The sequence below is a fragment of the Atractosteus spatula genome, chromosome 8 (genome assembly GCF_055471065.1).
Source record: "Atractosteus spatula isolate fAtrSpa1 chromosome 8, fAtrSpa1.hap1, whole genome shotgun sequence".
Lineage (NCBI taxonomy): Eukaryota > Metazoa > Chordata > Actinopteri > Semionotiformes > Lepisosteidae > Atractosteus > Atractosteus spatula.
In genome coordinates this window covers 3,686,161-3,700,902 of record NC_142713.1, presented here as the reverse complement: position 1 = coordinate 3,700,902, position 14,742 = coordinate 3,686,161, and the positions used below count along the sequence as shown (strand labels likewise).

General features: G+C 45.1%; 1 protein-coding gene across 1 annotated transcript in view; it reads left to right on the top strand.

Moving 5' to 3' along the window:
• The window catches only part of vwf (von Willebrand factor), a 66,991-nt gene that overhangs the window by 30,367 nt on the left and 21,882 nt on the right, over nt 1-14,742 (top strand). Inside the window, exons 25-34 of the mRNA XM_088922958.1 lie at nt 226-382; nt 1,400-1,558; nt 2,354-2,489; nt 3,369-4,798; nt 7,962-8,081; nt 8,678-8,821; nt 10,154-10,297; nt 12,326-12,490; nt 12,577-12,623; nt 14,445-14,622. Of these exons, the coding sequence (XP_088779084.1) occupies nt 226-382; nt 1,400-1,558; nt 2,354-2,489; nt 3,369-4,798; nt 7,962-8,081; nt 8,678-8,821; nt 10,154-10,297; nt 12,326-12,490; nt 12,577-12,623; nt 14,445-14,622 (2,680 nt within the window). The remainder of the gene's footprint in view (nt 1-225; nt 383-1,399; nt 1,559-2,353; nt 2,490-3,368; nt 4,799-7,961; nt 8,082-8,677; nt 8,822-10,153; nt 10,298-12,325; nt 12,491-12,576; nt 12,624-14,444; nt 14,623-14,742) is intronic.

Here is a 14,742-nt window from a genome sequence, read left to right as displayed (position 1 = left end):
ATCATATTAAGAATACCTTCTGCACATCAAAGGTGTGATGAAAATATTTAATTTTCATGTAGAGTGTAGACGACAGTGTAGTATCCCTAATAATACTGTATGCATTCTGTAAGACCCTTGAATTTACAGATAAGTGATCTTTGACAGAATGAATAACTTCATAAGCTGATTGCCAATGGAAAATACTGTCCACACCTCAAGCAGAGATTCTCTTTTTCTGACTAGGTTAACCCAGAACCCTACTGGGAGATCTGTACTCATGACACCTGCTCCTGCAAATCCATTGGCGACTGCACGTGCTTCTGTGATGTTATAGCAGCCTACGCCCACAAGTGTGCCCAGAGAGGAGTAGTCATCCACTGGAGATCCAACAGCCTGTGTCGTATGTTTGCCTCTGAACATTACTAATCTAGAGGAATCTAGGGTTACAGTTTCAGGGAGTTTTCCTGCAGTATGTGTGCATTAAATTTGCATGCCAAAATGTTCAGTATTCTAAACATGGTTTTCAAGTCTTCAGGATGTAAAAACATGAACTGTAAACGCAAGATGGCAAGCTCTGGGCTTGTTGAGAGCTTGATAAAGGCCTTATGTGTTTATCCCTACATCCGTTTTCCAACTGCTTCTTCCAAGTCTGTGTCACAGGGGAGCTGGAGCCTTTCCCAGCAAGCAAGGCAGGGTACATTCTGGATGGGACACCAGTCCATCGCAGAGCAGATACACAAACACACCCACTCACACCAGCTCCCAGAAGTCAATTAACCCACCAGCGTGTCTTTGGACAGTTGGAGGAAACCAGAGCACCTGTAGGAATCCCAGAAGAACATGGGGAGACCACGCAAAATACATGCAGATGGCACCCCAAAAAAAAATGCAGCCAATGCCCCAGCTCTGCGCGACAGTAATGCTAACCACTGTGCCACCATGACGTCCCCTTAAGTATTTATGTGCCAAATTTTCATTTTATTGTAAGGAATCGATACAATAGACCCAGACAAATATTAGTCCATATAGTCAAAAGTGTGGAATTGAAATCAAAATTGATTTTATATTAAAATACTGTAGATACATTTGAATGGATTGAAGGAGCGTTCTGCTCTGAAAGGTTAACAGAGCTAAACCTTTTTAGCTTCAGGCAGAAGACTATGAGGAGACCTGACAAGGCTTCAAAATTCTTCAGAATGGATAATAATAATTATTATTATTCGTTATTAAAAAAGAAAAAAAAGATGTTCTACAGGGCTTTTTTACTTTCCCTTAACAAACTCCCTTAATTCAAAAATTTTGACTTATATCCACACATATGTGTGCAATTCGAAAACCGCACGGATTGCACGTGAGAATTGTCCCGGAAACTGATCTGAACTAAGACACTAGACCTGGAATTTCTCGTGTGTTCCAGCCCTGAGCTGTCAGGAGCTGAACAAAGCGGAGCCCGAGTTCGAGTGCGAGTGGAGATACAACACCTGCGCCCCCGCGTGCCCTGTGACCTGCCAGCACCCGGAGCCCCTGCCCTGCCCGCAGATGTGCGTGGAGGGCTGCCATGCCACCTGTCCGCCAGGTCAGTACTTCCTCTCCTCCCTGTCTTGAGGTCAGGCAGCCCCTGCCCCTGCCAGGATTCGACAGTGGCGCACTTTCCTGGGACATGCCAAAAGACCGGGTCCTCTGACCTTGCAGAGCTGTACACTGTCTAGATTGCAGGGGTGGGTGATGTCACTCCTGTAACCGGCTCAGCACGCTGAGCCCCTGTTCTACGGCCATATAAATCCAGAAGGAAATCTCTGGTCCTGACACAGCGATGATATTGGACAGGGTTCAAACTGTTACTGCCCAATGAGAACAGGAGAGTTGATAAGCCATTGCATATAGATCACTTTACCATGCTCATAAAACCACAAGAACACCACCACTGCATTCACAGCAGACAGTAAAGAGCCTGTACGTAAGCAGACGGACGAATCAAGAGTCCCAGTGCGAGGAAACATGGAAGATTTGTGGACCATCATGCTAGGAATTGTCTCTGTGCACAAGACCAGGTCCTCTGTCACATCACAATTTTGCAGTTTATATGGCAGAAGGGGGTTAAAGTAGGTTCTGTAACTGGCTCAGTGCCTGACCTCTGCTACTCCAACACCACCACGATTATCCAGTTGGACACTGCAAATTGCTGGTGTTTGTGGGATTCCCCATTACCTGTGAAGGGCTTTGAGTGGAGTGTCCAGCGCTAGATAAGTGTAAGAGTTAATTATTGTTTATTTATAAAAAGGAAGAGCTTGCTATATCCTTGCAAATGAGATTGTTCTGTATTTGTGGATGCACCTAAAGGAATGTGCTTGTCTGCTCTGCTCCTCCACAGGGAAGATCCTGGATGAGGTGGCTATGAGGTGTGTGGAGCCAGGAGACTGCCGCGTGTGTCTTCATGAGGGCAGGAGAGTCGCTCACGGGAAGAAGATCATCCTGAACCGTGAGATCCCAGAGCTGTGTCAGATCTGGTAAAGAGCAGTTGGCTCTCTGTGATTTAATCTTTTGCTGGACAAAACATAGGGACATAGGAATGGTTACGTATGAGAGAAAGCCATTGATCCAAGGGTCTCATGCAGCCACATGGTCGGGCAGCTTGTTCCCCACTACCACCACCCTCTGTGTAAAGTGTCTTCTCTCCTGATTGGAGGGTGTCGGGTTCAACAACGTGGCTGCATAGCTTGTTCCACAAACCCAAAACCCCAAATCATGCAGTCATCCATGAAAGAACAGCTGTTTTCCTTGAGAATATTAGTGAGGCACTAGCAGAGCAGAAATACAGCCAGAGCTCATGTGGATCCCAACTTCCTGATGGAGGAAGACACAGGAAAAGTTTACAGTATATGGTTTGAGTGGCGAGCCGCACCAGCACACGTTGTCTGCCAAAAAACAAAATGACGGTTCATTTTGAGTTGAGAAATAGAAAAAAGAAACAGTACATCAGCTGTTTAGCCTTCGTCATGGGTGAGGGAGAGAGAGAAAGGTATCTGGATGTGCACAGGAGAACAAACGACAGAGTGGGTGAGAGTGGGCACAGAGCAGGGCGGAGTGAAGATTTTAAAGATGATTTCTCCAGTACACTTCCAGTAAATCATTATTCTCAGCTATTCCTCAGCTGATGTTCTCCTAATGATAACATCTAATTGTGTTTCATTCTGAATGGAAAAAAAAAATCACGTACAGTAGTCTTCAGAGGGTACAGTTCAATATATAAAAACATATCTTAACACAAGAATGAGAATGTGTAATACGCTTAGAGAAAAGCTCCTGAAACGTAGGACCACAGGAGTGTGAAGAATGTCTTTGCGTTTGCAGCTTCAGCTTGTAACCTGAGGTCTTGTCTCTGGCAGCCACTGCGAGAATGATAACCTGACCTGCGAGAGATGCCCGATGGAGATTGTGACCACTACCGCCGCTTATGTCCCCACCACCCCCACTCCAGAGCCCTTCTCCACCCCTGTGCCAGAGGACGCGTGTGACCGCGCGATGGACCTGGCCTTCCTGGTGGACGGCTCCTCGTCCCTGTCCGAGGAGGACTTCGAGGCGGTGAAGCGATTCATCATCACGGTGATGGAGCAGTTCCGCATGGGCTCGGCTCACACCCGGGCCACCATCTTGCAGTTCCACTCGGGCGTCAAGAGCTACGAGATGCAGGTGCAGAAGCGCGTCTTCAAGAAGATGGTGAGGGGCATGAAGTACAGCGGCGGGGACACGGCGTTCATGGACGAGGCCCTGAAGTACCTGGCCGTCTTCATCTACGACAAGGACAAGCGCGAGCACGCCGAGCGAGTGGCGGTGCTGCTGACCGCCAGCACCAACCCCCGGGCCATGAAGACCACCCAGAGGCTGCTGAAGAAGAAAGCCATCACCACGGTAACCATCGGCCTCGGCCCAGACGTCAGCACGGCCCAGATCAACGAGATCACCAAAGCCTCCAAAAACAGCCGGGCCTACATCCTCAACAGCGTCGACGAGCTTGACGAGCGCACAGGCGAAATCACCGACTACATGTGCACTCTGGGGCTCACACCTCTTGTCCCCAAGCCGCCAACTAAAAAGCCACCGGTTTCTCAGACCTCATCCACTGGGGCTCCCGTGGGTCCCACAGTGAGGCGTGTCACCTCCCAAACACCGCTGCCCACTCACCTGGCGCCTACCATGCTCCCCAGCCTCACGGCCGTCAAGGACTTGACCTTTGTCATCGAAGGATCGGACAAAGTCGGGGAGGAGAACTTCAACAAAACCAGGGAGTTCCTGGAGAAGGTCATCACAGAGCTGCCTGTGGGGGAGGAGACGATCCGCATCACTATCGTCCAGTACTCCTTCACCACCACCATCGAGTACTCTTACAGAGAAACCCAGGAGAAGACGACCATCCTTGACAGAGTGCGGAAGATGCAGTGGCATGGAGGGAATGCTACCAACACTGGCAAGGCGGTACAGACGGTGTCAGAAAGCACCTTCACAAAAAGCCAGGGAGGAAGGGATCAGGTGCCCAAGCTGGTCTTCCTGGTTACGAGCAACACGCCCACTGACAAGATCACCAGGCAGACCGAGACGTCCGAAGTGCAGGTCTTCCCCATTGGAGTGGGGCCCTCCATCAGAGAGATCGACCTTGAGCCCCTCAGCCACCCACGGAGACCCCTTATAGTTCCAGATTACACCCAGCTTCAGGACGTGGTGACGCAGGTGGTTCATCAGGCAGTGCTGCCTGTAAACTACTATCATACCACTACTACAACATCTGCCCCTGCCCCCATGACAACACTGTCTCCTTCAGGTAATCTTTGCAGACAGGGAGAGATAATAAGGTCGAGCAAGTATTATATTGCTGTAACAGGGCAGCCAGGTTTAGGAGGTGAAAAGGGGGGTGGAGCCACTAGGGGGAAGCAGTGAGACATTCCTTAAACTGCACTTGTACCAGAAAATCTGGAAATAGAATGCACCTGTACGTGGTGTCTCCTACACAAGTTACATGGAGTTACAAGGTAACAAGTAACAATACAGTGGAACCAGGTGCGTTTAGAACCTAGCGATTCGTTGAAGAGTGAGTCACGCAAATACTCCATACAGCTGAAAGCAGAGAACCCATTCCAGTTAAAGATAGGAACAAGTATCTAAGTTCTGAGTAACAGCTTCGGTCGTAGCCATGTCAGCCACTGATAAAATAAGAAGACGGTATTTGGTGGACTGGTGAAACGGGTTCAATCAGGTGTGGGTTTTTCCACTGTTAATAGAAGGACAAAGTAGGGACAGCTTATATGCAGGTTTCTCTATTACGCTATCGTCTGAGGGTAAGATCTGTTAAAATTGTACAGCGTAAACTCCATGTCCCTATTCTTTACAATATGTACAATATTACATTGTAAGGTTACATACAGTATTCATCTTTGAGGCTCTTGAGGATCCTTGTGATATTTTGAGCTCTGGTTGAATGATAAGTGTCACAGTTTAAATAATTTTCGTAGTTAGAAATTATGAAACGCTCTGTGAAAAGCAAGGTTTTTATGTCCGTTACAGTAAAAGAAAATGCCTGACAAAGTAGGGCTTGGACAGATTCCAAGTGCTTGTACAAATGTGCTAAAGAAATTAGCAAAAAAAAGTCATTCCTTTATCGTATTGGCTAGCTAATGTCCTGTCCTCGTTAATTAGATCAACGAAATGCTGTGGTGTTTGTCAAAGAAAAAAATAAAAGTATTTTCGTTTAAAATGACGGTTAGAAAGAATGTGGACCAGCGTAATACTTTGAGTTTACAGCTTGTCCAAAGTCACTCATTATTAATACTATTAGTGATATCATCGGTAAAGGCTTTGATGCATAATAAAAATATTTCTGCATAATTAAAATATTTATGATAAAGGTAAGTTGTGTACTTTTGTCCAACTGAGCAATCTTGCTTTCATAAAATATACCAACTTTTTAATGACTGATGATTAACATGCTGTAATACACAGTTTAAATTTAAAAGCTCAAATGCTGTACACGAGAGGTTAAGCTTTATTGGCTCCTCCTGGCGGTTTTACAAGGTGATTCCGGATACTTTCCGGCATGACGTCAAATGATGCGATGCACTGCGTGATACTGTGTCACGCCCACCACGGTGTACCGCGAAATACTCCACGCATTTTGAATGGCTGCATTTGTATTATTACTCTCTTTATTTAACTCACTGACTTATTTTAAAATGTTCAATATATGGGAGTAAGTGTCTGCCTCCGCTGAAGAGACTGTAAAGACTGCCAAGAACAAGGCACTGGAGTTGGACATTTTTAGATTCCTTAATCATTCCAAAATACTCAGGAGCCGACACTCATCAAAGCACACAAACCCCATGTGATCTTAATCATTATAAGGACCTAGAATGATTTGTGTTTCTTGGTTGCATTATATATTCTGTCCTGTATCTACCCATCCATTTTATAACCAGTAAAACCTGGTTTATAGGGTTTATAATTTTATTGGCAAGGAATGGGCACAAGGCAGGACACACCATGGACAGGACACCAGTCCCTCATAGGACAGACACACTCACATCAGGGCCATAGTTTTCCCTGAAGCCAATCAACCTACCAGCAAGACCTTAGATTGTGGGAGAAAACCCACACCAACATACAAACTCCACACAGACAGCACCCCAGGTCCAGAATTGAACCCAGGGACCTAGCGCTGTGAGGCAGCAATGCTAACCACTGCACCTCTTGTCCGCCCAGTATCCTGTATATATTTTTTTTATATTTATGGAACTTAAACTCTATATGTTTAGAAAATATCTTGACAATTTCAAGTAGGAATTAACTTGTTTCCTTTACTAGATTCAGTTTCAGCTTATTTAGCTCCTAGCTACAGCAAAATGGGAAATTTAAACTCTCTATAGTGAAAAAAAAAGTTTAACTTGAGTTTGTTAAATTAGAGCTTTTGTCTTGTAAGTGAAGAAAAAAAAGTCTTATAATTATATTGTCTTCTTTTTCTCCCAGTTTAGGGCAAAGCTTATTCCAGACCATACTTTGTTTTCTCTAAGCATTTGAACAAAATCCAGTTTTATTTAAAATTTTATGAATTTTGAAACCCGGATTGGGTCTACTGTAACTTCAGCAGACTTTTCCTTTGTGCAACTGGTTGTGAAAAGGATACAAGTTGGAACCAGTTCTGTGTGTTCATGTGTAAAGTCAATGAGAGTAACTGAGTTTATAGTGTGTGTGTGTCCTATAGTAGGTAGTGTGACCTGGTATTTCTCCTAATGGCAGCCACTACATGTACTTTAAGCGCTGTCAGGTAACAGGAGCATCTGCTACTCTTAATGTCCAGATAGTGTTGAGATTGCTTTGTGTACAGTCATCGGTTAGCTCCAGTTGACTCACCACTGAGTGATTCTGTCTTTCCCACACTGGCCAAGAAACTCCAGGAGTATGCCATCTCTGACGGCATTTGAGCAACTCCCTTGTCTTTTGTGCTCTTTAATTTTGTAAATTGTTACTTGTGTGTTCAGCCTTTGTGTAGACTTTCGGAATGGACAGAATTGCCTTCCCGTTTCATTGTCTGTACAACACTGTCTATACTTCTCTTCTCACCTGCTTCGGTTCACAGTTAACACTATTAGTAGAGAGACGCACCCTACAGTATTTACTCCATCTTTTTAAAACTAACTTTTTACACTAAGCTTGTGGTGCTCGGTTACACAACAGTGTCTAGAACCCAAGAAGGCTGCATCTTACTGTATAAAGGAAATCCCCAAATGCCCTGCATCTCTCATGCAAATCGAGGCTATTAACAAGTGCATTCATTGAGTTATTGAACTGCTGTGCTGGAGAAAATGTGGATTGTCCTGCCCTCTAGTGTTTCCTCATTGTAATTCCACCCTTTCTGGTTACTTTAACCAGATTGTCATGTCAAGTACAAAAGTGCACCTTTTTTTTAAATAATTTTGACTTTTTTCCTTCCGCAGTGCCCTGTGACAAGCCCATGGATGTGATTTTCATTCTGAAAGAGACCTCGGATAGGTCCTCCCCCCAGTTTGAAGACATGAAGACCTTTGTCAAGGCTTTTATCAACAAAGCAAATATCGGTACGTATATAAGCGGCAAACCGGTGGAAGATGCCGGAATGTAGCATTTTATGAAATGTTTTGCTTTTATGCTCTGAAGAGCATTCTCTTTTGTTCTTCAAAGATTTTTTTTTTCTGTGACAACGCATGAAATGCGGTTATGCGAGAACACTTTACAACTTCCTCCTGTTCGTAATTAGTTCAAGGTGGAATCTCGGGTGAAGAGAAAGTTGATCAACAGATTTGGAACGCATCAGTGTTTCAGTACGAAGTGTACTTTTTTCACCGTGCGTGTGATGAATGCACATCCAGCTGTAGTGTTTTAATCTCTGTGGACTGATAATTTGAAGAACTGGTGTAAATAAATGCAACCTCCCTTACTCTCAAAATGTCTGTTTTTCACATACTGTACGGCTGCCGATTAAATTTTTATATACTGTTTATTATACCGTAAATAAGATTAAAACCAGTTCAAGCAGTTACTAGTTCTACACTGTGCTCTGGCACGTCGTAGTGAAACACAGACCACTGTTTTTTTGGGGGGGATCCAGGTCACTCAAAGCTGTCAAAAATGATGCCGCTCTTTTCTGAGTCTTACACTGTCGCCACCTCCACAGGTCCGACAGGAACACAAGTGTCTGTTCTGCAGTACGGCGACACGAACACCATTGATGTCACCTGGAAGGATCGGCAGAGCAGGGAGAACCTTGTGAGGCTGGTTGACGCCATGAGCAAGAGGAAGGCCACCTCCACTAGACTAGGTATGACTGTGTGTGCACACAGCATGATCAAGCCTCTCTGGGCTTCTCAGAGCTTTCACACCAGCGAGGGGAGGACAGAACCCTCACTTGACTTGGAATGTGAAATCCAAGAACGCAATCTGTATCTGGATGAAGACAGACTCTAAAACTAAATGGGCTTTAATGTTTTGGAGGAGGTCATCATATAATCCCAATTCTGCTCTTAAAGGTACAGTATAAATAGCTCTGAGCTGCTAGCCAGCAGCCATATCACTCTGCAACTCACAATTGGCAACCCACTGGTCACTACCTGGATGGGAGACCTCCTGGGAAAAACTAAGGTTGCTGCTGGAAGATGTGTCAGTGGGGCCAGCAGGGGGCGCTCACCCTGCAGTCCATGTGGGTCCTAATGCCCCAGTATAGTGATGGGGACACTATACTGTAAAAACAGGTGCCGTCCTTCAGATGAGATGTAAAACTGAGGTCCTGACTCTCTGTGGTCATTAAAAATCCCAGGGCGTTTCTTGAAAAGAGTAGGGGTGTAACCCTGGTGTCCTGACCAAATTTCCCATTGGCTCTTACCAATCATGGCCTCCTAATAATCCCCCTCTATGAATTGGCTTCATGGTGTTTGTGGAGAGGAGTCCCCATTACCTGTAAAGTGCTTTGAGTGAAGTGTCCAGAAAAGCGCTATATACAGTAAGTGTAAGCAATTATTATTATTATTATTGTTATTATTATTATTATTATTATTATAAACACTGTATCTCACTTCCTGAACTCTCTCTGTGCTCATGTTTTCTCACAGAAGTTCCCCAACATGCTCTGTGCTCTCCTAAAGCTGCAGTGAAGCATGGTGCTCTGTGCTCTCCTAAAACTGCAGTGAAGCATGGTGCTCTGTGCTGTCCTGGAGCTGCAGTGAAGCATGATGCTCTGTGTTGACCTGGAGCTCCAGTGAAGCATGCTGCTCTGTGCTGACGTTGAACTGCAGTGAAGCATGGTACTCTCTGCTCTCCTGGAGCTCCAGTGAAGCATGATGCTCTATGTTCTACTGTAGCTGCAGTGAAGCATGGTGCTCTGTGCTCTCCTGCAGCTGCAGTGAAGCATGCTGCTCTGTGCTCTCCTGCAGTTGCAGTGAAGCGTGGTGCTCTGTGCTCTCCTGCAGTTGCAGTGAAGCGTGGTGCTCTGTGCTGTCCTGGAGCTGCCATGAAGCATGGTGCTCTGTGCTGTCCTGGAGCTGCAGTGAAGCATGATGCTCTGTGTTCTACTGTAGCTGCAGTGAAGCATGGTGTTTTGTGCTGTCCTGGACATGCAGTGAAGCATGATACTCTGTTTTCTCCTGGGGTGATGTAGGTGCTGCCCTGCACTTCGCCGTCCAGAATGCAATATCCTCAGGCAGCGGAGGACGGCCTGGAGTGGCCAAGATTGCAGTGATGATCGTGACGGACAGGTCTCAGGATCCAGTGGAACAAGCAGCTAACGAAGCCCTGACAGCCGGTACGTACAGTACCCGCCTCCCTCTGAAGGTTCTGAGTCTCAGACGTCTTCATCAGCTCGATGCTGTTAGCTAGAGAAGCAGGAAAAAAGGAGGACAGGGAGCTTTGTCACCCATTCCTCCAACACCTGCTTGCACCCACACATTGACATTGGGTGACCTGTATGATAGCTCACAGGTACAGTAGCTTTCTGCCAGTGGGTACAAAGGTGTATTGCTTCTTCATGTGCTGAATACAGCGGGTGTGGCTGAGGGCACCCCTTAGGAATGGTTTCAGTGGTCATTTTGCACCGGTTTTTATGCAATTGTGCATTCTGACTCTGCAAGATGTTTTCCTTGGTCCTATATACTGTAGTTTCTGTTGCACTTCAAAATACCGGCCCATGGTTTTCCATGATCCTAACATATTTTCCTCTAAATTTGTCATTGTGCTTCTCAGTTAATCTTCACAATCATGTAGGATACAGTAAAGCTCAAACCTGGTTCACTTCGGTTCTCAATGAGGTGAACACGCATTTCCATTCAAACAGATCCCTGTTTCCTTGTGCTCTTGTCACTGTACTGTACATTCCTTCCCTTGATCCCTCTAGCCTGATTTGCTAAATAATTAGTCATCATTAGTCTGGCTTACTCACCATTAGTCTGGCTGTATTTCTGCACTTATGTGCTGTGACAAAAGTTGCTGCAGATAGCAGATAGATCCTTTTAATTGCACCATTAAATAATTCTTCATTACTTGTCACTTTCACTGTACGGTTTCATTTTATTCATCGCCTGCCTGAGCTGGAGACATGAATATCATTTTTGAAAGTCATTTCCAAGTCATCTGCATCACAGTGTCAGCTAGGCCTACTCTGATTGCACGCAAACAGAAAATGCATGATTCCTTGAGTCTGCTTTGACGCTTGATAATCGATCTTGCCTGAGTACATCTTGAGTCAGATCACACTGGTCCCCGGATAACTTGCTGAATGAAGGGCCTGAAAAGCTTCATAAAGTGGTATATCCTAGAAGAGTTATTTTTGTTTCACATTTAGAAAACTTGAATGAACCAGCACATACTGTACCTCCATTCCATTAATGGTCCTGTCCACATCAGTTGATATGTTTTAGACAGAGCCTGCCCTTAGATAAGATATCAAATGACAATAACTTCAAGGTGCAAGAGGCTTTATCGTAAAATTTCTTGTAAGTTTTCTTTCTTCTTACAGTCAGAGAGACCAGAGAAGCCCGCCTTCTCAGCATGTGCTAAACACGAAAGCAACTTGCCCTGCTTGCTTTCAGAGGGGCTGTTGTTACAGTTCCTTCAAGGGCTGCAAAGTTCTTTTGTCATTTAAAATGCATCCATTTGTGCTTCGCTTTGCTCTTGCTCCAAATATCCCCTAACTGAAAAAAAGTCACATGCTCTGAATTTCTCACATTGTGTGAGAAAACCACACAGCAGCACAGGCCATCGTGAAGACACCTGTTTTGTTAATTAGTTCAGTTCAGTTTATTTGTCATAGGCACAAGTGCAATGGAATGCTTATTTGCATGTATGTTACAATACAAAGACATTAATGGAACCACCAAAAACATCAACACTGAACAGGAGCAGCAACAACAAGTTAAACAACATACAACTTAAAAAAAAAACCATCAGTGTGTGCCAGTGGTAGAGGTGGAGTTCAGTAATCTGACATCTTGTGGGAAGAAACTGTCTCTGAATCTGGAAGTTCCTGCCTTTCTGCTCCTATAACGCTTCCCAGAGGGAAGGGGGGAGAAAAGTAAAGAACCAGGATGACCATTATCCTCAGCGATACTTTCAGCCTTCCTGGGACAGCGAGTTGTAAACATGTCTGAAATAGAGGGGAGCTGTACTGCAGTGATGGACCAGGCTGAGCTGATCACCGCCTGTAACACTTTCCGGGTCAGACAACGAGCTTCTGCCAAACCACACTGTAATCCAACACAAGCACACTCTCTATAGCGCACCTGTAGAATGTGGTAAGGACAGTTGAAGATAGACCAAACTGTGTCGTCTCCCTCAGGTTTATCCGTTTTTCCGATCGGCGTGGGAACGCACTACGATAAGAGCCAGCTCGCCACCTTGGCAGGGCACAACATGGAGAGCAACATCCTTCACCTCAACCACATGGACGACCTGGTTGTGATGGTCACCCTGGGGCACACGTTCATTGACAAGCTTTGCCGAGGTATTGCCCCTAATCATGCACACATGCAATTTTTGACAAACCCATTTTTCATAACGATCTCCTAACTAACTTCTCTTATGTTCCAGCGGGTCCTCCAGGCAAATGCATAGATGACAATGGAAATGAAAGAAAGGTATGTAGAGAAGCAAAAAGTCATAGCGCAGTTCAGTGAAGAATTGGAAGAGGTTAATTTAATAACGAAGAGGCCAGCTGGAGATCAGACTGATTCTCTCCTTTTCTGATCTGCCTACCTTTGTTCACAAGCATCCTTTTATACTTTAAAACACCTCCGCTACGTACCCAACAGGTATTGGAGAAGCACTTATTTTAGGATCCTTATATTTAGGGTTAACCTGTGATCCTTTCTACAGATGCCCATATACAGTATGCAAAGACAACAGTGTGCTTGTTTAGCCTCTCTGTCAGATTCTTTTGTGGCAACAACAGGTGTCTGTATAGCAATGTCCTTCACACAAGAAAATCTTGCACACAGGGTAAATCCTATAGAGCAAATCCTACACTTAGAGAAAATCCTACAGGTAGGTTGTAATTCTTATATTACCCTTTGAGACAGTGGGACAACCCTGGACTTCCACATGCTCCCTGTGAGGATTGATTACCTCTAGTCTCACTTCCACGATTGTCACACAGACTCACCCCACCTCACTAATTACTCCTATTTTCATAGCCCCTCACTGGCTACCAGTGCAGTATAGGACAGAAAGCAATAATACTGGCTTCCAGCGTGCTTCATTACAAAAAGAACTTCACCAGAAACCATATTAAGTCCTTTGTCTTGATACCCATGACAACTTCTGTTGATTAATTATTCTAGTTATCGTTCTCTAAAGCCCTGTGGGACACTTTGTGTGAAGCCCACAGCACATTTAACAATGTGTCAGAACTACAGTTTAATTCATTTGCATTTTAAATCCAGTAGGTACAGCCCATTTCATTACTAAGGAGTAAAAACTTTACAGAAGTTAGTTAATACATACTGTAGTACAATATCTGCCTCTGCCTTGGTGATATTAATGCAGGGCAGTCCAGTCCTGGTCCGTCTGCAGGTTTTCAAACTCTGCCTTAAGCAACAGCACCTGAAGCCCTGGGAGATGCTGTTACTTTGGTCCCATTAAGGCAGGAACCTGCTTGTTTAACTTCTTAAGATCTTAGTTTGAATGAAAACCCTGAGACACACTGGCCCTACAGAGCCAAGACTGGACACTGACAGGTTGCATCACAGTGTGGTATGGCAACTGCAGTGCTGCTGACCGCAAAGCCCTACAGCGGGTGGTGAAAACTGCCCAGTCCGTCACTGGGGTGCCCTCCCATCTATACAGGACATTTATGACAGACAGTGCTTGAGGAAAGCTCTAAGCATCATCAAAGACCCCACACACCCCAGCTACAGACTGTATGACCTTCTACCATCTGGAAAACGGTACCGGAGCATTCGGGCCCGGACTACCAGACTCAGAGACAGTTTTTACCCCTGCACTATCAAGCTATTAAACTCCTAGCCTCTCTCACCTACGATCTGAACCTCACAGTGCCTTCTTTCTTACCAAAAACTCAAACACACATTGAAATCTACCTGTACCTCACATGTCAAGAAGCTCACTCCCCATAATTTTCTATCCTTTATTTCATTCTGTTGATGTATGTTTTGCACATCTGATGTTGTTCTGCACATTACCTGTTACCTTTTGTTGTTTGGCACATTGCCTGTTGTCTCTGTCTTTCTTTTATTATACAATTGTATTGTTGTTTTTTTTTGTACTACTTATCGTCTGAGAGCTAGCTAAATAGCATTTCGTTACACCATATATGTGTATGAGTATACTGACAATAAACTTGAACTTGACCATTAGACTAACCATTGATCCAAAGGAAGCACTTTGCCCGGTGGTGCCATTTACCTAAAGCAAGCGCCCACCCTTGTTGTCCTTGGCAGCCTGGTGAGACCTGGGTCCTCTCTGACAAGTGCCACAGCTTGCTGTGCCACCCGAATGGAATCGTGACCATCCAGAGCCACAACATCAACTGCGAGAGGATGGAGAGGCCCACGTGCAAGAACAACCTGCGCAGCGTGAAAATCGAGGAGCCCTGCGGCTGCCGATGGGCTTGTCCATGTGGGTGATATGAAGAGGGGGAGGCGGGAGACCCCAACGAATATGGTTATCACGTGTGGCATCCCAGTATTTTGTATTTGGCAATATTTTCAAACCGCTATAATCTAACCTTCATCTTGT